At 43.2% G+C, this 26,222-nt stretch overlaps 2 protein-coding genes across 2 annotated transcripts in view; both read left to right on the top strand.

Moving 5' to 3' along the window:
- The window catches only part of TNNT2 (troponin T2, cardiac type), a 311,842-nt gene that overhangs the window by 178,913 nt on the left and 106,707 nt on the right, over positions 1-26,222 (top strand). The gene's annotated exons all lie outside the window — the stretch shown is intronic.
- Positions 9,854-24,751, top strand: TNNI1 (troponin I1, slow skeletal type). The gene is made up of 8 exons (XM_063119667.1): positions 9,854-9,923; positions 13,166-13,200; positions 16,862-16,903; positions 17,206-17,337; positions 19,031-19,120; positions 19,825-20,001; positions 21,379-21,489; positions 24,659-24,751. Exons 4-7 carry the CDS (start codon positions 17,212-17,214, stop codon positions 21,484-21,486), a joined length of 501 nt encoding a protein of 166 aa, XP_062975737.1. The 5' UTR covers positions 9,854-9,923; positions 13,166-13,200; positions 16,862-16,903; positions 17,206-17,211; the 3' UTR covers positions 21,487-21,489; positions 24,659-24,751.

Below are 26,222 nucleotides of genomic sequence, written 5' to 3'. Positions count from 1 at the left end.
ATTAGCACAGCCAGTGATGAGGAGTGATGGGAGTTGCAGTCCAACAACATCTGTAAGACAATACGTTGCCAATCCTTGGTCTACGTCAACCATCTTGTAAGGCAAGTGTTTTGATGCTTAATATTGTTTTGGAGTTGGGGGAGGGTGACTTTAAATTAAGATAGTGTCAACGACTTCCTGTCATTATGATAAGCTTCCATGGCAGCATTGTCATAGCATGCTGGATTTTTTCTTACAGGTCAACAGTTACATTTCTTTTTTGAAGGCAAGGGATGAGTGTGTGTGTGATGCTACACTCTGTTTCTTGTGAGAAATAGATTTCCATGTTAGAACCAGGAAGAAGAGTTAATGATTGATCAGGGAAAGTTTTTATCACCCAAGTGGGCATGTTTCAGTTAGCATTAATGGGCGTGTTCGGACAACATGCTAAGCCATGGTCAGGTTGCTAACTCTTTTGCAGCAAATGGTTAGTGAATGTGTTTAAACTGTGGTTATGTAGCCACCGTGGTTAGGAACATTTCACATGACACAATAAGTCATGGTTCACACGACATGCTAAGCCATAATGTTTAGCTCAAAATGTTTAGAATGTCATTTGAACAGAGTCAATGTTTGTTTAACCACAATTGAAGATTTGAACAGAATCGAGGCCTTCTCTAGAACAAGTTGAAGATATGAATCGTTCCATTGAGAGGGAGTTTTCTAGTCTCCCTGTTTGAGAAAACAAATGCACCCCATCATACAAGCACCTCTAAGCCATTATCTGATCTGGTTGACAGTGGCTCATCAGGCAACCTGATGCCTTTCAGATGTTTTGGACCCCCAGCTTAGAGTGTCAGACTAGGTGCAGGGAATGTCAGGTTCAAATCCTCATTCAGATAAACAAGGCTCACGGGCTGACATTGGGCCTGTCGCCATCTCTCAGCCTAACCTACAGGGTTATTATGAGGATAAAACAAGTAGGGAAGCGAATCACGTACACATCCCTGAGCTCCATGAAGGGTTAAAAATATATTAGCCATTGCAATGCTACATGAATATACTTGAGAGTAAGTCCCCTTACACTCTGTAGGGCTTACTTTTGAGTGGACATGTACAGCATTGCAATGTTAAATAAAGAAGAGATTCCTGTCAGCCCTGGACTTGCCTCATGGACACCATTCTGCTTGTTTTTATCATGTTCAGCCTGCATTTGCTCCCCTGAGCTTTGGGACAAATGCTCATGGCCTTGGCTGTTTTCCCAGGATGGATCCTGGCTAGAGCCACAAGGGACTGGAAACTTTAGCAAATATCAGTTCCCATATGTTTATGGACACAATTTGGTTCAAGCAGTACAGAAAGCTGGAATGTTTCCACATAAAGCGGCCTTCAGTGAACATATATTGTAACTGTTTCAAAGAATTGGTGCCTTTTGATATGTTAACTATACACCCTTTGAAGCATTTATTGTATAAAATATGCAAACCTGGGGCTGATGGCACACAACTCCCATCAACCCCAGGCAGAATGGTCAGGCCAATGGTCAGGAATGCCAAGAGTTGTAGTCAAAAACATCTGAAGCGCACCAGGCTGGGGAAAGTTGATGAGTCTTTTCTCTGTCCTGTCCCCCCCCCCCCCGAGCAATTCGTGGACCCTTCTTAATATCTGGACAAACAGGAATAGCTTTTCCCAGAGTAGGAAAGCCACCCATTGGATTTCTACAATCCTCATGCAACTGTTAAAGACACAGGCAAACCAGGCTGAATGTTTCAGTCCAAGCCTTGCCCATTTCTGCCTCTTCCATAAAAGGAGGAAACTTTTTAAAGTACACCTTTATGACCTTAAGTAGACTTTAAATCCCTCATTTGTTTTTGTTTTTCCATTTAGCTTTCATCCATAGATTTTTACAGGGAGCTGGTGGGCTTGGCATGAGGTGGTGGGCTCCAAAGATGGAGGGTTTCTTTCTAAACTTCCTCTAAGTACAAACGTTTGAGGAAATACTGCTCTCATTGCTCAGTGATAGTTCTGCTCCTGTACCTCCATTGCCTCTTTTCTCTACAAGGCCTTTCCCTCATTCCAGCCCACCTCCAAACTTCGAAGCTCAACAAAAGAGGGACCCTGACACTGGACCCTGATGTGTCAATGAGATGAGGATGAGCAATGCCTTTGTTTGCCTGTGTCCTTCTTCAGTGATCGATGGGTCCAACAGAACAGCAACTTAATCTTTGCTAACCCTGGCTCTTCCAAGCCTTGAAACCAATTTCTGGACAGGCACCAACAGCCCCACTAGCTGACATCAGGCCAAAAGCTAAGTGCAGAGAATCAACCAAGTGCTTGCCTTATAAAGGTTCCAGCAGAACTAATTACAGCTTAATAGCCCTGTGCAAGAATCGGGCTGGGAATTCACTTAAGAAACTAGTTCTTCTGCTCGCCCTGGCATGTTAATATAAAGAAGAAGAAGCTACGAAACTATAAATGCTTTGCACTTGAACAAACTGGTTGTAGGATTCTTACAGAATTAGGTACTTACACAGAGAGAGAGAGAGAGAGAAAGAGAGAGAGATTTTTTTAAAAAAAAAAGTATTTTAATTAAAGAGTGCCCATTAACACTTTGGGTTAGCATTTCATTTGCTTACTAATTGTTGGCTTCTCTTACATAGGCTTATATTTCATGGGACTGCAATTATGCTATCACCAAAAAAGAGGGCAAAAAGGGAATGCCAATTTGCATAAAACATGCATAGATGCAAATTTCAAAATAATAACTCTAATTTAAATAGAAATACAATTCATCTCACCATTGTGGGGAAGACTGCAACTAGGGCAGGATCTACACTACTGCTTATAATGGTTTATAATGGTTATTACAACTGTTCAGGCCCAGGACACATTACATATACCGTTTTCATAACGTTTTTACAGTGTTATATCCTGCTTGGTGTAGATCGGGCCTAGGTGACCTGCATGCCTGTGCAATCTCTGTCTCTCCCTTCTGATGGTTTTTAATCTTTAAACCAGATATGGACTGGACAGCCCTTCAAACAGAGGATACCATGAAACAGAGGATCGTCCTATGTAAAGTATGTTACATGGCCACCTTACTCTGCTCCTCTGCTTCTTGCAGCAGCCTGATAGAAGTTAAGCAGAAACCTTTCCCTCCTGGCATCAAGATAACGAGACGGTGAGAGCTGTATTGCTACATCTGTATGGCTCAAATCACATGTGACACTAGACCATCGCTAGACTATACAAGTGAGCTCAGGCTTCCTCCTCCTCTCATATGTTCCAATTCCTCTCCCCTTTTCACAGCAAACCATAATTTCCCATTACATGCAGTCCAACAAATTTGGGTTTATTCTTTCCTTCAAATCAGAACTGGAGACTACAGCTTGTTCATAGCTACATTTCTGGTTTGGAAGGCATATACAAACTGCAGTTTGTCGGTTCTGATGTAATGGCAAACTGTGGTTTGCCCCAAATGAAGAAGTGAAGGAGGGTGTGAAGGAAGGAGGGGAGGGCACAAGGGAGAGGAGGGAGTGTGTGAGCCCATCTTTCAGTCATGTAATGCCAAGCTGTGGTTTGGCATGCTGTCTGAACAGGTAGCTCTTAAAAATCTAGTAGCACCCTTTTGAGCCAGACACAGTATTGGGACAAACAGCTGGGACCTAATAGAGAGAGCTCACAGCCCTTTGTTCATCCTGGGCATGTGAGCGGGTTGCTGCTTAAAGGCCCTGGTTGGAGTGGATGAGGGGAAAGCATGTCATTCCCACCCCCCACCCCTACTGCTCCAATCGGGGCCTTTTCTACAATGTCCAGGGATGACACACTTTTGCCTTTAAGGCTCTGATTGGAGCTGGGTGGGTGGGGAAGAGCACACTTTCCCAGATGTTATAGAAAATTATAGAAAATGCCCCCTTACACCTGGGATAGAACAAAATCCCTGACAAATCTGGGGTATTTCTGATGGTTGGTCACCCTACTTTTATGTACTGCTGCCAAATTACAAAGAGTCTCCTAAGTGAACTCCTGCCCTGGGATAGTTTGATAACATCTGGGAAATCCCAGTAATGGACCAGATCTCATTTCAAATCAACGGAACCTCCGGTCCTACACATTTAGATAATTTCTCAGAAAAATGATTTCCATTCCTAAATTAGTTGACTCTGCTAAACTCTTGCAGTAAACCATCAACAAACTTTATATTTTTCCTATAAAATAGATCTCGATTGTATCATGTTGTGAGTAATCTAATGGTAGAGGAGGTTCAAATAATCCTTTCTTTGTAACTGATTCCTTCTCTTTGCACAGATGCCAAGACTCATCTGCGTAGGCAGCTCTTTTCTCTTTTCTCCCAGCATTTCTTCTTGCCCCTACCTGTTGTAAACGTACAGGTTTTTTTTCTTTGTATTCTTAACTACATAAAACTTTGGAAAACACTTTTTTAAAAACCAAGGAATTCTGTTGCTCTCCTACCTTGACTCTAGAATCTCCATTTTGTCCTGAGATGTAATCATAAAACCCTTCTGTCAAAATATTAGATTTTTCCCCTCAGGTGCAGTTGCTATTATGGTCTTTTCTAAGTAGAAAAGGGTTGTGCTCTTTGAAGCCACACCCTCAATGGGGTGGGGTTTAGAGCATCTTATGCAGAATCCCCAATCTGATGCCCTCTGGATGTGAGAGAGGATTATGGGAGTTGCAATCCAACACATCTGGTGGGCACTAGGTTTGGGAACGTTGGTCTAAGGTATCAAATGAGAAGAGGTGGGCACAAGCCAGCCGAACACCCATGCCTTCTTCTGAGGAAGCCCTCACCCACAACCTTAGGCTGACTGGTGCAATCCTAAGCAAACCTTCCTTGAAGTAAGACCCATTAAACACAGTGGACCTGTTCAAAAGACATCTTAAACCCCGCTGGTTAAGACTTTTGGTTAAGCAGCAGGGTTTAAGGTGTCTTGTGCAATGCATTTTGCTAAACTCTGCTCACTCACTAGCCACAGTTGGACTGTCTTCAGCAGCATTAGTGGTTCTAACCATGGCTTAAAGAGTTGTGTGTAACAGCATGGCTTATGGTTAGTGCTAACCCCCCAAAACCACAGTTTCGCTAATCAAAAAGCCTGAAGTGTCATCTGAACTGGCCCAGTGGGACTTACTTCCAAGTAAATGTACATAGGATTGCACTGCACATTAGTCGTAGTCAGGTCCCATTGAAATCAATTGGGGCAAATGAATTATGACCAAAGCCCCATTGATTTAAATGGAAACTAAATGCAGCTAACGTGGTTTGGAACCAATCCATTATGAGGTTGTGGTTTTTCAGTGGTAAGCAAAATGCTCATGCTTTAGAGGCACTGGAAGTAGCATTGCCATCTCTTGAAATAAAATAAAATGGTACCTGGGCAGAACTTCAGTGGTTTTTATTGGGGCTAGGGGTGAGGCCCAGCACTTTTTGGCAGGTCCAGGTCAGAGTCTAATGCAAAAGTTATTTATTTCCTAAGAGGTACCATTTGAAGCAAAGCAGAACAACAACAACAACAACAACAACAACAACAACATGCAAATGAAGAGGTGACTAGAGCCAGATGGCAGAACTGGAAACCAAACCATTGCTAAAATCCAACCATGCCAGATTTCATCTCTTTTCTGGTGGGCTAGCAAATGAACTTAGGGGTATGTATCACAGATAAAAACTGAGCTAGAAGATGAGTGTTAGGTGAAAGACATGAAGGGATCTTAATGCACCATATTCACTGCTGCTAGAGGAAAGTATTCCCAATAAGACAAGATTAGAGAAGTTCTACACAGTGTACCTTCCTGCAGAATTATGCTTTGGTGCCAAGTAGGATAAGGATTTGTCTAAGGACCTTTTGACATTGGTCATACCATGTTGTCATGGATCCCAAATCCTCAGAGGATCCCAAATTTCTGGGTTCTAAGAAAGTTGCAAGAGTTGGGGTAGGCAAATTAGAGCTCTAAGCCTAAGTGGGAATGATGGATGCTATGATTTGTAGGGAAATGGCTTGCAGAAAATAGAGCAGAGCTTAAAAATATCTCTCCTGAGAGATCATTCCTAAAGATGGCACTGGGAATGGGGAAATTCCTGAAATTGAAGCAAAAGGAAGCCCTGGGCAAGATTGTAGTAGGGCTACCACTTCTGCTAGTGTGGCTACCTAGGCAGCCAGAGCTGGGTAGTGAGGCTGTGGCAAAACCGTAGTGTTCTGTGGCTCAGAGTGATTTCAGAGAAGAGCTAGTGCCAATTAATGCAACCAGGGCAGCTGGGTTTATCATGCAAGTAGAGAGCAAGGTAATGGGTCATCAGAAGGCCACAGAACTATGGAGCACCAGGTTTACAGTATGGTGTCTTCCTTTGTGGGGGAGTCCAGGAACAACATGGTTTCAGCAAGTTATTTCAGCACAGTAGGAGCAGCTGGAATCACTGGAATACTGAGGCTTGAAGCCCAAGAGTTTTTATAGGTTTTGACAAAAGGATCAAAGGAAATAGTTCTAGGTCCACCTAAGACACAACAAACCAAAGAGGGGGAAATGGCTTTGAGCACTGTAGATGGATTCAACAGGACTAATATAAGGATGGACCCAAATCCAATTACAATCGTATTTCTCAGTGATTGCAATGCTCAAAGATGAGAATCCTCTGTCAGTCCCCAAGACTTAATGTCAGGTCACACGCTGGAGTTTGCAGGTCTGTGTCTGAGTGTGTTCAGATCTATTTCCTGAATATGATCCTTAAGCTAATTGTGAGGCATTTAGTTTGGTGCTGTTTGAAGAATTCATGTTTTTAAATCTCTTCCTGCTTATATGACCAGATGCACAAGATCCCATGACAACATCATTTGCTAAATGCATTCAGCACAAGATGCAAGTGCCATAAGCTCATCTTGATATCAGACACCGAGAAGAATGTCTTAAAGTGGGAACATCATGTCATACCAAACACAGGGATGAAACGGCTTCTCTGCTCCGGGCCAAGTAGATTGCCAAGAGTCTGGCTGAGCCAGTGAATCACTCTGTCTCTTCCTAACCTATGTCACAGGGTTGTTGCAAGGATAAATAGGGTAGACCATGACCACAGACATCACCCAGAGCTCTTTGGAGGAAGAATTGTATAAAAATGTAAGAAATGGCTTAGAATGAGCCATTCAGTTCATTGCACTCCTAGTTGCTGCTCATCCCATTGCTGGTGTTGTGGGACCCTGCTACGCCCATCACTCCTGTCACTCACTGCAATTGAACCTCCTGCCTGTATTCTCTGCCTGCACCATAATAGCAGCATGGATTAAAATGCCAGGCATTGTGATCGCTGGACTATAGTATTGTGTTCTCATAATGTCTGCTCTAAAAATACACAGGGAAACAGGTGCAAAGACAGCTCACTGGGTGTCCTCCATCCTCCCACCCCATTCAACCTCTTCAGAGAGAAAAGAGCGAGATCCCACAGAAGGGGCTGAGATTATGCTTAACAAAGGCTGCCTCCATCCATCAATATCGAGATCACTCTTAGCCACGGGTTTTCAATAGACTGAAGGTAAAGAAAGCTGTGGGACAGTTGACTTCTGAGCTCTCCTCTTCTCCATCTCAGCTCATCAACTGCTCTCATCAACCATGACCTATAGAATCATAGAATCATAGAATCATAGAATAGCAGAGTTGGAAGGGGCCTACAAGGCCATCGAGTCCAACCCCCTGCTCAATGCAGGAATCCACCCTAAAGCATCCCTGACAGATGCTTGTCCAGCTGCCTCTTGAAGGCCTCTAGTGTGGGAGAGCCCACAACTTCCCTAGGTAACTGATTCCACCGTCGCACTGCTCTAACAGTCAGGAAGTTTTTCCTGATGTCCAGCCGGAATCTGGCTTCCTTTAACTTGAGCCCGTTATTCCATGTCCTGCACTCTGGGAGGATCGAGCAGAGATCCTGGCCCTCCTCTGTGTGACAACCTTTTAAGTATTTGAAGAGTGCTATCATGTCTCCCCTCAATCTTCTCTTCTCCAGGCTAAACATGCCCAGTTCTTTCAGTCTCTCTTCATAGGGCTTTGTTTCTAGACCTCTGATCATCCTGGTTGCCCTCTTCTGAACACGCTCCTGCTATTAGTGTCCAGAGTTTTTATGCCTGCACCCTTCCTAATATTATCAGCCCAGATCTCTGCCCTGCCTATGAAGTTCTGCTTAAATGGAAGCAGGAGGGTTACCCTTTCAGCTGAGAAATGTTGCCGCATTAAAAATAAAATAAAATCTATGCATGCCATATTCTCAGTTGGCAAGGTCCTCTACACTAGTGTGGCCATTTGTCCTACTTTACTGGCAACAGTCCTCTGTTTGAAGGCATTCTTCATTTGAAGGGCTGCCCAATCTTGATGGGTCATCTCCCCCTTCCATGGAAGTAGCAGGGTAGGATTTTTGTGGTCTCCTTGTGGGCATCCTATGGGCCCACAAGGAGCAATGAGGATCCTTGTGGGCCCATCCTACACCATGAGTAGGATGATGAGGATGCAAATATGTGCCAACAAAATGTAGGAGTAAGTGTATCTTTTGTCATTTCACTGAAGCTGATCCATTTTGACCAGTACTTCTTGTTTTGAGATCTAGGTTTCTCTTTGATTATGTACATGAAAGTTGGCAACCTCTTTCAGCCACAGAACCAAATTCAGTTTCAGAAAAACTCTTCCAGTGGTGGGCAGGGGGCAAAGTCAAAGTGTGCAGGGCCAGAGGTAAAGGGGCGTAGGGGTGGGGGCCAAAAATATAAAACACAATGATTAGCATATTGTAGCTTAAAGCTCTTGCTTCCAGTTACTAAGCTCTAGGAAAGCCATTTCAACCTTGAAGATTGGGAGGAACAACTGCACAAAAGTTGCAAAAACAGCAAATGGTTGGTGGTTAGGGGGAAGGGAGTGGGGCCATCTGAGAAACCCAGGAGGGCTGGACTGAAACCCCAGGAGAGATGGAATTGACTCACAGGCCTGAGGTTCCCAACTTCTAGTGTATGTCTATAGCAGCCTTCCCCAACTTGGTGTTCTCCAGATGTTTTGGACTACAACTCCCAGCATTTCTTACTCTTGGCCATGCTGTGTTGGGCTGATGGGTGTTGAAGTTAAAATGGCCACTTATGAATCACCAAAAAAGAGGATAAATGAGGACAGTGATTTGCAACATTTACGTATGTTAACATATTTCTGGACGCCAATTTAGAAATAATTATTACAATTTAAATAAAAATACAGTAGATCTCACTGGACTGTGGAAGCCTGTGACCAGTTGACTGTGTGCACTCCTGTTCAGTCTGCTGTCCAGGTGATGGGCAACAGTTCTATAGCTTTAAACTGGACTTGGACTGGACAGCCCTTCCGAGAAGAGATGCTTCCAGAGGAGAGCTTCTGACAGCCCTTGAATGAGAGGACTGTCCTCTGTAAATGAGGCCACCTGGCCACCCTAGCTAGAGTCCAAAGTATCTGGAAGACACCAGGGCAGGATCTACACTACTGCTTTATAACAGTTTATAATAGTATTGACAACTGTTGCGGCCCGTGACACATTCCATATACCATTTTCAAAATGTTTTCAAAGGGTTATACCCTGCTTGGTGTAGATCTTGCTCAGTTGGGGAAGGTTGGTCTATAGAATCTATGTATGCTTTGCCCATCAGTAGGCATGTACTCAGAGTACAATGCACAAAGTACACAACATATGAGCAGTGTAATGTGTGAGTGCATAATATATACAAAGTGTGCACAATGCGGGTGTGTCATCTGCATGTGGACGTCGTCTCTTGCACTGTGAATGCGGGCATAGCCGAAGGGTGTCTCTATCTGTTCTATTTTTACTGACCAGTTGCAGTCTGGCTTCAATTTAATACTCCCATTCTTTCCTCATCCCCTCACAGTCTGAAAACTTCCATCCTCCAGCCATCACCTCTCTCCTGCCTGGACTGCACTAGGTAAGGTGCTTCATCAAAGAGTTAGCTTGGGACAATCCTGTACCAATGAACTGTGATGATTTATGACTTGGAGCAGGGAGAAAGGAATGATTGCTTTATTTTGCTCAAGGAAGATGAAGAGATCAGCTGGCTAAGTAGGGGCTGGATGGGGGCTGGATCCTGGCAACGGTCATTTACACTTGCAATGCCAGTGCCATGTAAGCACTAATGCGATGGTCGGCAAGCTGAGATGATTTTTTCGTTATATTATTATCCTGCACACCTTACTAGACAAATAGATTAGCAAGAAGCTTACGGGCAGGTTTTGGTTGTGAATCATTAGATCTGAAGAAAAATGTTCATCGAAATTCCATGGAGCAGATGGCCATAAACGGATCTGTAATGGAAAAGCCAACGTACAAGGTGGCTGAGTATATAACAGTAGGCAACAGGCTCTTGGGAAAATGGCATGTCTAAGAAATAAATAAATTGATTTTCTCCTGCATCAAATTCCAGGCCTACACTAGCTTTAGTGGTGCTATAATGATGTTAGTTCTTTTTGTATATCCATTTAATGTGAACACACACATCTATACTCGACAGTGAATTTATCTTCTCTGTGTTTTTGAGGATACTGACATTTTCTTAACTTTACAACATGGTGAAGCCAAACTAGTTTGGTGTTTCAGCACAGACCTTGAAGGGAATTTTGCTTTTGTCATGGGAATTTACCAGAAACTGAACTGAAGGAATTATTCCTTTCTGAATGCTGTCCACAGTGATACCCGGGGCATTAAGAGAATTCTTTTGAAAGAGCAAAAAGACCCAGTCCAGAATATTTCTTTTACAAATTCTATATCCTCTTTCGAATGGCATTCATGGGACTGGTATATTATTTGTGGAAAACATTAGTGCAATGAAGGACATAAAGATGAAGTGATTGAGGGAAAAACCAGGTACATATAAGCCCCCAAAGTGATATTCTTTCAGGCATTTAGAGACTTTTGCATTTGCACAAAACAAGTTTCACCTATAATTATTGTTGCAAAATCCTAATGTTGCCAACGCCTGCAACTATTTTGGAAATACTACAAGATCTGAAATTAATTTAAGCTCCAGTAATCAAAGGAATGCAGGAAAAGAATGAATTAAAATGAATTAACATTCACATTCCACTTGATTTAGTGTTTATTTAGGATGATTTCAATGAGACAACAACTTTACCCAAAGCCAATAAACCTATAGCTCAGCTTCAGGTCTTTTAGGACAAGTTCTTATATGGTACTTAACAAATTTCTTTGATTTCTACCTTGCCTGAATATATATACCCTATTTCTTCAATTCTAAGATGCACTTTTTCCCCCATATAAACATCTCTAAAAATGTGGTGCGTCTTAGAATTACTTTGATATAAATTTCACTTCTGAAATGCAAAGTTAACACTTGTCTGTTTATCACTTTGATTTTGCAGTATTTGATTCCTCCCAGGGAAGTTCCTAATGCCAAAAATATCAGCCAAAAGAAATATTTTTAAACTGTCAAACTGAGGGGCTGAAGGGGGTTGTAGACTTTGTATTTGGGAAGCAATTGAATTTTTGAGGTAAAGCAACTGTGAATTATTGACATGCATGGAATTATTCACCCTGTGGTCCACATTCTGTTCCTGCTCTTGTTTCTTAAATTGGGGCTGCCCTTCTATACATCTCATCTTTGCTTGCATATCTCTCTCTCTCTCTCTCTCTCCCTCCCTCTCTCTCTCTCTCTGGTAGCAGCAGTTCATAAAGTAAACAATAGAAGTGTGTTTGGCCATAAGAGACAGGCTTGGAGAGAGTAATGCTCCATCTTGATCTGAAGTCTGTATTTCCAGCAGATGCTATGCTGCCTTCTGCCTATGGCTTCTCCCCATCTTCCATGCATTTGGATAATTCAGCAAGGACCAGCACAGCAAATGTACTCTGAACAGACTTAGGAAAAGCCATCAGGGCTTATTAGATTTAGAGCTCAATCAGATGAGCATTTTGCTGGGCACTCCCAGATTTCTGTGGGTCCCTCTCACGACGTTGTCTGCCTCCCGCACGCCTCCTCCCCCTTCTAGCCTTCTTTGCACCACAACTCCACCCCCCAGTAAGTCTGACATATTTTTAAAGATGGAAGTTGCCACTATCTCCTGCTGTGTGCAGGAGAAGCAGCGCGATAAAAACGGCCCACTGAATGGGCCACGCGCACGTTGTTTACTTCCTTTTTCAAAAGAGGCAGTAACGGGGGACAGACGCAGGGGCAGAAAAGTGATGGTAAGCAAATGTGATTTTTCCCATGTGATGATGCTCCTAGTCTGTTTAAGCACCTTATGTGGGACAATTACAATTTCTTGGTATCTTTAGATAATGAACTTTTACTAGTAAGGAGGACTGGTAGAGCTACTAGGTCAAGAGTTGAGTCAAGCCATCTATGCAGTAGAAATGCTGTTCCATGGGTCACTATTTACAGAGAATGCAAAATCTGCTATTTAAAAGGCAGGAGTACCATCATATGTGCCATGAAATCATAAAACCTACAAAAAGTAATCTAAAAGGTGACCTCCACATATAATAGCATGAGGCAGATCAAGCTAGACAGATAGTTGACTTGCAACAGCCATGCTGTCCAATCCTATACATGTTTGTTCAGAAGTAAATTCCTTTGCAGATATAGGGTCACAGCCTTAGTGATATAAATCAGAGCAGGACATTCAGAGTGTATCTTTCATAAGCAAAGTTTGGTATAGATTAATTTCGGAAGGCTCCTGCACTGTATATGCATAGCTAGAATGCTTTACATCATGCAGTTAGATAATGGATCATTATTTATTTCTTTGGGACATACACACAGGCAGGATCTAGACTGCTGCTTTAAAATGGTTTATAACAATAGTGACAACTGTTGGGGCCCAGGACACACTTCCGATACAGTCTTCAAACCATTTTCAAAGTGTCATATCCTGCTTGGTGTAGATCTCTCCCCCCCACTTCCCCTTAGGCTTGGGGAGAAGAACAGCCATAATAAATGTTTGCTGTCATGACAATATTTTTTTAGTAGCTTGAGAGCTCCACTTTCACTAGTACTTGAAACTTCATTGCTGGGTTAATAGACACTGTTATTCCAGTCCTGCCTTTTCTAAATGTGGGGAGGCTGTTCATGTTATGCAGCAATGGTTTGCGTCAGTTTCTAAAAGTTGGGTTTGAGTTTCATTCCTTGATGCTGATTATCTTTCTTTCAATTTGTAGGCACCCCATTTGTTTGCGCAATGCCTGAACCGTAAGTAGGAGATCCGTCCCCCATCCCCACTTTTCTTTTTCTGAATTGCACTCCATTCAGTTCCAGTTCAGATGTCATCATCCTGTTTCTTGGATCCAGTGACTGAGCTTGGTCCCAGTGACCCCATGCATGGCATCTGGCACTTAAAGCAGAACTTGACGTGAGATGTGTCGATGGGGTTGCTGCTGAAAACGACAACTCCATGCTGATTCTGCCACCTCTGCCACCATAGCACACAATGGTTAGGTCAGGGAAAACCAAAATGGGGTAGGGGGGGTTAACCCCCCCATCAAACCCTCTGTGGGCCAAATGACGTCAAGAGGCATGGCCCATCCACTGACATTATTTGATCCAGTGGGGGCTGGTGCCCATTTGGGCTGGTGAGCAGACGACAGGCAGATGCTCAATATTCTACTGAGTTTGCCGGAGGACTACAGGAGAAGACCTCATATAGCACTTGGAATCAGTGGAACAAATGTACCTGGCTGTGGGGGGATCTCTCTGCCACGAGTGGGTGGTGGACAGGCAGGGGGTCACTGCCCCATTTGCCTCAAATATAGAGACACCTCTGATTTGGTCTCTGGTGAACACATGGGGTGGTAGCCCATATCTGTGGAATTCACCCCTAAGGAGGTACATATGGCCCCAACTTCAATGGCTCTCAAGCAGACCTTGAAGTCTTTTTTAAAAAATTGTTTAAAATTAATATGTATGGTGCTCTGTATCTTTTTAAACATCTGCATTTTTAATGTTCTAATGTTTTTAATTTGGATTGTAGTTTTTACTGATATATAATGATAAATAGTGTAGTATTTTTAATGTTTTTCATGTGAACCACCTTGGGAGGGTTTTGCCCTGAAAGGCAGCATACAACTCCAGAAATAAATAAATAAATAAATAAATAAATAAATAAAGCAGTAATGATAGACCAACTTTACTGAGAGCTTCTCTACACAAGCAATTTATTGCACACTCATGATTGGTCACTTACGGAAATTTGCAAGTGCTTTTCATGATGTTGCCAACCTCTGATGCCTCTCCCTCCATTTTCAAGTGGGAATCTGCCATTTTATAAAACCCCGTAAATACTATAATAAATCAAAATCTTGCAATAAAGCAGCGCTATCTGCTGGTGGTATAAATGAAACACATAGGAAGGAACCCTCAAATATAAGGAGTGGGAGTGTGTGCAGTGTGCTAATTGTTAAACCCACAAAGACTCTGGAACACAAAGCCCCGGTAAGGCTATGGGATTTTTGCTAATTGTGGACAAGCCCTGAAAAAGAAAATTTGCCCACTGGCACTGGTCTTCCTCTGCAATGGCTAGCCATTGAGGTTTACAATGGGCAATGCTGAGACCAAATAGTGTCCAGTGTGAACTGAACATTCCTCTGAATTCTCTGCAGTGTTCAGAGGTGGAAAGTATTCTCTGAAGATAGAAATGTCCAAAAAACAGCAACAACCACCCTTTGACACAACACTGTGTATCAGCTATCAATAACATGAAATTCAAAATACCATTGCATGTCAGATGCTGTCATATATCAATTGTCAGATATGAAATGTTGAATTCTGTTATCATTGGGTAAATACCAAATATCAAGAGACTGTATGAAGAATATTCAACAATGTTCACCAAAGGGAATTTTGAGGAAATTTTTGAGAGCAAATCTGTTTCAACTTCATAGAGCAGTTCCCAAAACCAGCCACTAGATGGCAAAGGAGAATATAGGCTTTCCATGTTTAGAGGCAGAGTTCTTCAACATGGGGATTTGGCAAAAGAATGTTTTCTTTTTCCTGCCCCACTGGGCTGGGGATAGCCAGTCCATCCCACCCTTTTGTTTCAGCGATGGCATCACCCACTCCTGGAAAACTGGGAACTCACCCATCAACAACCCACCCCTGATCCCACTTACAGATGTGGTGATGAAGTGGGAATTGCCTGGTTTGAGATCAGTTGTGAAAACGTTAACATTCAGGTCTGGGATTCAGTATCCAAAATACTCCTATTAGGGAAAGCCCAGTGAGTGTGTGATGTTTTCAATCACAGAGCAGCACAATTGCAGAGAAATCACTTTAACACTTTAAATCACATATTGGCCCCATTCAAACAACACGCACAACGCTGCTGCTTAACCACAAAATGGTTAATGTAATACATTGACCTTAATGCATTAACCGTTTTGTGGTCAAGCAGCATGGTTTAGAGTGTTGTCTAAACCAGGCCATCATCTAAATCGTCTAAATGTAAGCAAAATATACATTTCCCCAGATAGGGTTATAACACAGAGGTCTTGTGGTGTTGCATTTTCCCCTCTTGCTTCCCCAGAACTGATATGTACATATTTCTAGTACATATTAGCTTCCTCCTTCTGGAATTGTGGGCTCTATTATTATTGATAAATGGAGAATCCATGGAATCACACTCATCCATCATGCAGTAGATTAGATGAAGCATCTCACCATCCCCTTGGCACTTCTGCTAATCCAGGGGTGCAGAACCTCAGGCCTGTAGGCCAAATCCAGCCTGCCTCTCTGGTGGTTCCCAAATGTCCCCCTCCCCCCCAACCACTGATCAATTGGTGGCATCTGGGCTTCTGTGAAGTCCCCCCCACACACACATTCTAAAAGATTGGGATGATTCTCCTAAGACTTAGTTACTGGCAGTCAGAGCTTTAAGCTAAAATAGATCATGATGATGATGATGATGATGATGATTACTGGATTTTGCCCCTGCCCCTTTTGAGTATCCAAAATACTCCTATTAGGGAAAGCCCAGTGAGTGTGTGATGTTTTCGATCACAGAGCAGCACAATTGTAGAGAAATCCCAAATAACACTTTAAATCACATATTGACCCCATTCAAACAACATGCAAAACACCCCTGTGCTAATGAGACACAGAACGGTGTCCAGCGATGGGCAGCTGACAGGTCATGGTGCTGCAACTTCTCACTCTTGGTGGTAAGCTAACTAGGAGGGGACCATATGTGGTGGATGTCATTTTGCCAGGGGTGGCCTCACATCTGGAGCTAGCTCTGAGGTTGAAAAAGAAAGGTTGAGGGCCCAGATGCCTGGACAAGCCAGGAGACAAAGGAGAGCCTGCATCCTACAGGAGAAGCAACAGAAGCAGGGAAAAGGCCAGGAATATTCCATGAAATCTGGGCCAGGTTTGAGGTATGTGTGGATGAGCAGTTGCAGCCCAGCAAATCCAGTTAGCTAGCAGTAAGAATTCACGGAGGGGTTAAGAGTAGATGACAGGAATGGGATTTAGTGATCACAGTGTCTGGAAGTGACTAGTTGTAGTTTTTGTGGAGTGGGTCTTGTTGGTGCACAGCAAAACACAGTGTCATCTAAGGAGGCTAAGAAGGAGCTACCACAGATGTCCTCCCTGGGAGCAGTGGGTAGTACAGGTGGGGTGGAATGTCTTCATTTTTTCATAGTATATCAATTAATACATGTTACCATAATTAAATTTTGTTTTCCATACTCACTCTGTTCATTCTGTTTTCTCCAATCTTTATTCCTTCTTCAAAATGACCTTCTTCAGGGAGGTGAGCAATTTCTGGATTCGTTTTTCTTAAGAATTTTGCAATATGGCTCAGCAGTTGATTTTGTTTGTTTTTAAAATGGCTTTCTTGATTTTTTTTAATTTTTGCTCCATAGAGGAAATCCAAGATCACAGCCTCGCGCAAACTCCTTCTGAAGGTGAGTCAGGGTGTAATTCCAGCTCCTCTTGGACTTGTCTAAACAGAGACAATTGTGCGTTAGTTAAAATGAGTGACCTAGAATGTAGCTGTACAGAAAAAGCTCTTCCACGCAAATTTTGGGGATTATGTAGGATTTCTGCCTCATGCATTGTAGGAGATGCCTGTGAATTCTTTCCATAAAACTCTGGTGTAGCTGGCATCTTGGAAAATATGATGATGATAATGATGATTATGAAGATGACGATATTGTATCTCCTGTTGATGGATCCCATGCCTTTGAAATCCTTTGAACTCTTTCAGAGTTTGATGCTGGCTAAAGCCAAAGAACAATGGGAACAAGAGCAAGTGGACAAACAAGGAGAGAAGGAGAGATATTTAGCAGAGAGGGTCACACCTCTGCGGACCAGTGGACTTTCATTCGCCCAACTCCAGGTAGATTCATGTTTTGAGAAACAGAGCAAGAGTTTAGATGGCTTATGAAGATTTTGTTTAAGGATTATAAAGGTCTAATGAGCCATATTAGGAGGTTCAGTTCAATTCTCCAGCCAGTCTAATCCACAGACGCAGGAAAGAAGTCTAATCATACTTTTGAGAGGTTCTTGTCTAAACTTCTTGCTTCAAGGAGCCACCTGGATGGAAAAATACCAACACCCCTGCCACCACTTTGAGGGTTATATAAGAAAGGGGTGGCACACTGATGGCCTTAAGGTGGCCATTTAAATATTGCCACAAGAAATGCACCACCAAAAAAAGAGAGGATAAAAGTGGACACAATGTCACATAAAATTTGCATATACTAATTTATATCTATAGATGCAAATGTATAAATAAATAATACAATACTTATCGACATAGTGGGGAGACTGTGTCCAGGTGACCTGTGTACTTGCCTACTGAGTCTACTGTCAAAGTGCTACCTCTGAATGGGCAACTCCAAGGCCCCCCCGCCTTCTTTCCCTTCTTATGTTTTTGTGTTTGTTTATCATTAAACCAGACTTCTTCTTCTTCTTCTTCTTCTTCTTCTTCTTCTTCTTCTTCTTATTATTATTATTATTATTATTATTATTATTATTAATATAGCACCATCAGTGTACATGGTGCTGTACAGAGTAAAACAATAAAATAGCAAAACCCTGCCGCATAGGCGTACATTCTAATAGAATCATAATAAAACAATAAGAAGGGGAAGACTTGTACTGAACAGCCCTTCAAATTTAGGACTGTCTATTTAAAGTAGGACATATGGCCATTCTTGGTGGCCTGCAGGTTGGATCCAGCCCTGAGACCTGTCCATCTGACCATGGAAGGCCTTATCAAATCTCATGCAAGACTTGCAAACCATTTCATTTATGAACGAAAAAGCTATATTTCCAAGTTGTAAGAAACAGAGATACTCTATTACTACGTCTCTCTTATTGATTCTGTATGTAACTTATATGTAATATGTAAATACTGCATGTATTTGTAATGCCATGCCTGCGTGCTAGATGGAGCCAACTTGATTTGGGGGCCTGACCACTCACAAAGGGGTGCTGGTGGTTTGAATGGCAGCAATTCTGGGCTCCTGACCTCTGATTGAAGAGAAGAGTGGCTCCTAAGAGTACAAATGCCGGCTATTGCTGATGTAAGCTGTCAAGGTGTCTTCCTATTGCTCAGTTACCATATGTCAAGAAAAGGTCTGACAGACAGAATACCAGAAATAACCAGGGAAGGCTGGTGGCTCTGATGTCAGTGGGGCAGTGAATCCACTCTGGGTTTCACTCAGAACCAGTCAGAACTCTAAAGGAGCTATCCAAGGGGTTTCATACCTTGGATAGCTCCTTTAAAGTTCCGAATGAAACCCTGAGCAGATTCACTGCCCCACTGACATCAGAGCCACCAGCCTCCACTGGGAATAACACCTTGCCAATGCTTTTAGTGGGAAGCATTAACATTACTTTGTCATTAGCACAAGGGTATAGATCCCCCAACTCCCCCAAACTGATAAAAAGAAAGTTTCTCCATATTTTCTACAGAAAAAGGAAAATTAATAGGATTTATGATGAGACATAATCTAGCAAAACAGAGGGCCTAGATCACAATAATAGAAAACAGCCATTGACCACTTTCCTTTTGCACTGTATAGGATCTGTGCAGGGAGTTACATGAGAAGGTAGACGTTGTGGATGAGGAGAGATATGACATTGAAGCAAAATGCACCCATAACACACGGGAGGTAAGAAGAAGGCAAAATGATTCCTCCTTAAATTCTCAGATATTCACAGTAAATTTGTATTAATTGTTCTGTTCTCTGTTTGGGTTTGGGAACAGGTTCTTATGACAGTCAGGCCTGAGGTAACCGGGGTGGAGCAGACTCTTGTTTTAAGTTGTAAATAGGAGATTTCAGGACCTCTTGGAACTTCCATAAGAATTCTGGGACACTATTTCAAAAAGAAGGTTGAGGCTCCTCATGTGTTCTAGTTTCTAACTATGAGTTTTTCATCATACAGAAGACTGCTCCTGGTGTTCTCAAGTTTGACATGCCTATCAATTCTCTTGCTACAGCCCAGGAGCTGCTTATTCCTTTATTTATTTATTTATTTAACTTATTTATTTCATTTTATACCGCCCAATAACCGAAGCTCTCTGGGCAGTTCACAAATCAAGTGTGTGCAAATGGAAAAAAGGAGACTCCCTGTCAATTTTGAATTTTGTTTGAGTATGGCAAGAGGCAGCGACCGATCCAGGTGTAAAATTGCTCTCTGTACCCAGAATATCTTTGAGCACAAGGGCATTCCCAAGGCATTCCTTCCTGTGCTAGAGCAGGTTGGCTGCATTCATGTTAACTGCTTCTTGCTTAGAAATAACAAGAGCTCCCTCTTAACTTTGGCCCTTGTATGGCTTATTATATGATCTCATGTGGCGTATTATCTATTATAGATTAAAGATCTGAAGCTGAAGGTGCTTGACCTTCGGGGGAAATTCAAACGTCCTCCCTTGCGGCGTGTCCGTGTCTCCGCTGACGCCATGCTTCGAGCTCTGCTTGGCTCAAAGCACAAAGTTTCCATGGACCTGAGAGCTAACCTCAAGTCTGTGAAGAAGGAGGACACGGAAAAGGTCAGTCAGTGGAAGCCCCACACATCCTTCCTTTGCTCGGGGTCACATGTGATGTTCCTTTTTGCAGGAAAGTTTCTCTCTGTGTTGCACAGGGCAGCATGATGGATACCTTCCTATGGATTTTCCCTACCTTTTCTAATCTCAAGAGGGGCAAGTCATATTGCCAATACTTGCAGAAGTCACTACTAGAACAAAGATCATTCATCATGGGGAAATCATTTTTAACTGCATCCCATAAATAACATAATGAATCTAAAGAAACCCTAGTGCAGTTGATTTTCTTAGGAGGTAACGTCAATGCTTAGACCTCTATATGAAGATCTGTCCCTGGAATCTGTTTTGAATATCAGCTTTTCCAATATCATGATAAGGAAAGGAACCCACAACACCCATAGCCAGTTTTGCAAGGCTGCATAGGGAGGAAGCAGGCGGCTTAATGTTCTGGCTCTTTTTTTTTATTACTCATAAAGTCACTCAGACCTGAAAAATGTTAGCAGGGGGTAAATTCCTGAGAGGGAGCCGATCCAAAGACTTACCATGTATTCCTGTGCTTAAACAATGTCATTTAGATTTAGAAGATGCGTTGAATCTGACCCTCAAAGTATGGTATGGTTAGTACAGTGTGCTCTGCTCCCTGAGCACCAGTGAGGGCCTCTTTCTACAACCACCTAAACACGTGGCAGCTGTTGTTTTGCCAAGAGGCAAAGTTATTTTAAGGATTCAGAGGCAATAAACCCACAGGTGGATAGAATCTGAGATTTTATTCCATAGCAGGCAAAAAGATACAAGGAAATGCATAATACTGAGTAAGATAGCTTACTTCCCTGTTCAGTTGATGGCAACTCTAGGCAAACGGCAGTGGAAAGACCCCAGTCAAACGGCCAGCATGCAGCACTTCCTCGGTCCAGATCTGCAGCCAAGCTCCCTGTGAGCATATTTCTGGAGCTGCCTGGATTATTTGCTGGCTGGCCATGCCAGAGACCTTTGGCACATCTGGGGCATGTCTACACCATACGGTGTAGAGGGAGGGAAGTGGGATGATCCTGGACTTACATGCTTCTGGGATCATCACAGGGTGTCTAGATGCAGCGCACAACGTCTAGACAATTTTATTCACTGTTTTCTTTCTGGATTTTCAGATTTCACAAAGCAGTGCCCACCCACTTTCATTTTCACAGCAGCCATAAAGGCTAGAACTTTAGAATGAAAGCATACTTTTCACGATGCTGAAATCTGTGCACATACTGTCCTTTGGTGTTGATTGGAAGGGGTCACACAATACACACAGTCCCATCTCTGGTTGCAGGAGATGATCCTAAGTATATACTGTCCTCATGGTTTTAATGCAAGGTTTAACTTCCTGGTCTCCCTTCACAGGAGCGTCCCGTAGAAGTGGGTGATTGGCGTAAAAACGTAGAGGCCATGTCAGGAATGGAGGGCAGGAAGAAGATGTTTGATGCTGCCAAAACTCCGACAGGACAGTGAAAAGTACTGCATTTTCTTAATTTCTTCTGATCTTTTTAATCTCCTGTCCATATCAGTTTTGTTTATCACTGGAAATTGCCAAGTCCCATTGCAGTCATAATTCCTGAATGACACTTCCAGTATTAAGCTGAATGTATTCACATTGCCAATCCCAAGTAATTAGGACTTGCCCCACAGAGATGTGGGCATTCAGCAGCACCCTTTTCTACATCTATACGGTTTCAAGACCAATTATAACTTTCAGTGAAATACCAGAAATTTAGGCTATGTCTTTTTGTCTTAGCTTTGTCATTTGTACTGCCTACTTATATGAAACAGATTCAAAGCTATTTGGGGACACACTCTAGGGGCTCATCTACACCTGCAGCCCTTTGGGGAGTGGGGAGGGACGGACATGGAGTTTCCCACTTCCGGGATTGTCCCTCAGGGGCCACAAGCCAGCGAATTGTCCTGGAAGTAAAGGAGGATGTTCTGGAGTGCCATTTTTTTTTAAAGAGGAGACATTTGTGCAATTGTGCAGTTGCGCAGGCACGATCCTGCGCGAAGGTGAGATTTTTTAAAACACACACAACAAACTCGGTGCTGGAAAATGCCAAGTGCCATCCCAAAGATGGCAAAAATGCTCTCCCCCTCACCCCGATGCCCATGGGCTCCCCCTGCACAGTTCTGTGCCTGTTTCCTGAGCCCTGCTACTCGTGGGGAAGAGGGAGGACCCCAAGAGGGAGAGCCATGCCACCCACGGAGCTCGGGATGGTCCCAAGACACTGGGGAAAAAGCAGTCCTAGCTATCCCGGGAGAACTGAATGCTAGTCTCAGGTTCACCCAGGGATCATCTGTGCATCATTTGATGCATCATTTGGATGCACAGGGACAACCTCGTGACTACCCCAGGATAAATGGCAGGTGTAGATTAGGCCTAGGTTATCTACAGGGTGCATTGTGGCTTTGCATTTCATGCTAATTAAAAAGAAAATGAAGAAAACATCATAGCTTGGAAATAGGATTTATAACACCATGCCATTAGATATACAAGCCTGAGCATGTGAGTGCCCCATTAATCTGGCATCCAGGTGGCTGACTTGCTGGTACAGTTATGAACATACCAGTCAGGGCATTGCACCATAATCTCAGAGATAATGATGTGAAACAACATTTATTCGCTGAACATATATACTTGGGCTCAAATGTTTAATCCTTTCATGGGTTCTGCATGCCATTCAGAGGCAGAAACAGGGAGCCGAATCTCACCCAGCTGTGAGTAACAGCCAAAGTCTGCTTGATTTCTAATCGATTTTCTCCTGACTTCTGCAAAATTAGATTGCTACTGGTTATGGGCAGGGCTGCCCCTACCACTAGGAAGCATAAAGCAGTCACCTCAGGCAGCAGATGCTGGGAGGTGGCAGCAGGGTGTGTTGGAGGTGAAATGTGTGCCATGAGGCCTGCTCTACACTGTCTAAGTTGGTTAGCTTGATGCCTCCACATGCAATGGAGGCTGCTGTTCCAACATCAGTGTTGAAGACAGTCAGTCCGGTTGACTTCTATACATGGAATGGGAGGGGGCATCATCGTATTCTTTGGCCCAGACAGCAAAATGTCTTGGGCTGGTCCTGGTTATGGACTCTTACCTTAGAGACCCTACTAAAGGTTGTTGTTCAATTCAGGAACAGCAAACCCTGAAAAATCTTGTCATCAGTCCAACAGTATCTTCTCTTTATGCCAAATGGAGAATAATAACTGGATGGGATGCTTAGACTGTAGTTCTAGATTTGAAACCCAAGCATAGGGTTTGGGCAAGGGAAACCTAATGGGGCCCTGCAAAAGCACACCTGAATGCCATCATTCTCCTTATGTCTCATTGCCTCCCAAAGCCTTATTGTGAATGTGTGTCTTGCCTTTTGTAGAAAGGGATATGTAGATAGCCAACTTTTAGTTGAAAGGAAATAGTTCTTTCTCATGCAACGAAAACATAGTGACCCAGTCTGCATGATCACTGCTGCCTACAAGCCATGCTGAGCTGCAGTGCATGCTGGGTAAGGATGGTTTAACTCCTCTGCATCCTTTTCATGCTCTGCTCGCTGGACTCCCACCGGTCGCATGACCCAGTGGGTGTGTAAGGCATGCTGCCAGACGGCCCACGACCGCCAAGTGACATCTTGCATCTTTTTGTTTTTGTTCACGAGCCATAAGTTCTACAAAATCACGGCTGGGAATATTTAGAGAAATCAGGATTTGTGGGAAATTGCAAAACCATCCTAGAACAAGTCATGGGTTATGTGAGGATTGTTTAACCCTCGCACAACCCCCACTGCCTGGGGGTTGTGCGAACGACAAGCCATGGTTTGAATATTCAAAATGACCACCCACACACTTGGCACATGCTGAAGCCCACCATGGCTTAAATAAGGTGGGCTGTTTGATTGTGCAAACTGAGTGAGTGAATAAGGCTGCTGGTAGCTCAGCTGGGGAGTGAGAATTACTGTAATTCTGAACCAGCAGAAAACTGGTGGACAGAGAACTCTCCATAGCCACTGCTTTCTGCACTGCGGTACCACCTGGTTTCAGACCAGGGCAGGATCTACACTACTGTTTTATAATGGTTTATAAATGGTATTGACAACTATTGGGGCTTGTGGCACATTCCACACATCATTTTCAAGCCATTTTCAAAGTGTTACATCCTGCTTGGTGTAGATCTGGCCTAGATCATGCATTTGCCTACTCTGACAGCAGAATTTCTCTTCCTGCTGTGCCAAATTTGAAATGCTTGGGCTGAGTGCATGTATTCAGGCGATGTGTCCCTTGACCCCATCACTTGGCAATATGTTACATGTGCATCTTCACTGCACGGGCCTTTTTTTATATATAAACTCACAAGGCTACTGTTCTCTCCAGAAAAACCATGCATGAGCCTATTCTGGGGACATTTGCTCAAGCATCCGATCCTCTCATTCCAACCATGATAGGCTTTTTTTCTTTCTGTTTTTGCTTCTTGGATTATTTTCTTCTGCTGACCTAGTTGGATATTTTGTTATCCAATAACAACTCCTCCCAAATAAGGACTCCTTATTCTTGTCCAAGTCAGTGTCTGTTTTTATCAGTGCAGAACACTTCTAACAGACTAACTCCAATGCAATTAAACCATTTCTTTTTATTCTCTGATCATTTGTTTCAGGTTCTGCATGAAAAGGTGAAGACCCACAGTGCCTGCGTATATCTCTTTCCTTTCTTTTGCCCCTTGGAGCTCCCTCATCTTGCCACATCTCCCTGCATTAGCTGTAGAGTCACTGCATTTATGGAAACATTCACCCTCCTGCTAGCATGAGCCCATAGAATGACCACTGCAATTATCTTGCAAGGCAGCATTACCTCCCAGACCATGTCAGCTGTCCTGGAGGCATGCCAGTTCTGAAATGATGGGTGTATTAAGTACAAAGGGAAGATGCTTTACCATAGATGACCATCCTTCGTGAGTCCTTTGCTATACAGAAGGCCCGTACTGATGCTATAACTGACTGGCTGAATGCAGACCAGGACATTGCTAAGGAAGCGTTGGTGGCCTCCTCTTCTCAGCCAGGAAGTCCGTCAGCCCTCTCCATGCCACTTCTTCTGATCTGTACAGTTTGGGAGATGCAACCACTGTTTCTCTCTGTTCATTAAAAAAACAAAACACAAACAAACAAAAAACCAGCAGCATTGAGAACAAATATAGAGAATCTGTGTTTCTTTCTGATTTTCTTGAAGGCTCTGCGTCAGGGGCTTGGAACCTTTTTGAACCCAAGGGTGGAATTCCATTTTGGAGAAGCTCTTGGAGGCTGAATTCCAGATGGCAAAGGGGGTAGGGCCAAAATACTAGCAATACCAGCACACTTTAGGTTGAAGTTCTTACTGCCAGTAACTAAGTCATAATCACAACTTTAGTTGCAGCATTTTCAAGTTTTTAGAAGGGATTTCTACAAAAACTGAGAAACCACCCAATGACTGGTACTAGGGGGGAAAGGGGTAGGGCTAGAGGAAGGGGCATCACCTTCAGGGGAACCCAAAAGGCCAGATATGGCTGGATTTGACCCCCGGCACTGAGGTTCTGCATCCCTGCTCTACAAGATGGTGGGTGGATTGTGCTGCTGTTTGTGATAACATGAGATTTAATAGTGGTGGATAGTACATGAGCCATTACCTGCTCTTCCACCATTTCCATATTGCCTGTTCCAGTTCTCTTCACAACTCTATTAATTTGACACCAGCTTGCTTCTGTTTTGGCTTCAGCCTTATCTTCGCAGTGAGATGAATTCATGCCGAAAGTGGCATTTTGCAAGGACATATAAGAATCTGTGTTATACCAAATCATACCAATGGACGTTCTATCCCTACACAAGTAAGGGGTCTTTCCCAGACCTCTTATTTAGGAAACTTTAATTTGAGATATGTGGATTACATCTAGAACCTTATCCATGCATGCAAAGCATGTGCTTGTCAACTGAGCTGCGGCCCCTCCACAAGACTAAGAGTGGGGTGGGGTGGGAGACATAATTCAAGAGAGTTTCACTGGGAAGAGGGGAGCATGGCAGCAGAGGCACCTTTAAGTAGCTGCTGAGTTCACTTCTAGGAAGGGTTCCCCATACAATCATTGGAAGGGCACACGCTTTGTATCCAGAAGGTCCCAGGTTCAATCCGCAGCATACTCCAGGTAGAAAAGACCTCTACTGGAAACTCGAGAGAGCTGCTGCCATCAATGGAGA

The sequence above is a fragment of the Elgaria multicarinata genome, chromosome 1 (genome assembly GCF_023053635.1).
Source record: "Elgaria multicarinata webbii isolate HBS135686 ecotype San Diego chromosome 1, rElgMul1.1.pri, whole genome shotgun sequence".
In the NCBI taxonomy this organism is placed as follows: domain Eukaryota; kingdom Metazoa; phylum Chordata; class Lepidosauria; order Squamata; family Anguidae; genus Elgaria; species Elgaria multicarinata.
The sequence above is the reverse complement of the archived record's forward strand: the minus strand, read 5'-3'. Positions and strand labels throughout refer to the sequence as shown.

Coding starts and splice junctions, on each gene's coding strand:
- TNNI1 (XM_063119667.1), top strand. CDS start 17,212: ATGCTGGCTAAAGCCAAAGAACAATGGGAACAAGAGCAAGTGGACAAA. Junction 19,121..19,824: donor GCACCCATAACACACGGGAG/GTAAGAAGAAGG, acceptor TATCTATTATAG/ATTAAAGATCTGAAGCTGAA. Junction 20,002..21,378: donor AGAAGGAGGACACGGAAAAG/GTCAGTCAGTGG, acceptor CTCCCTTCACAG/GAGCGTCCCGTAGAAGTGGG.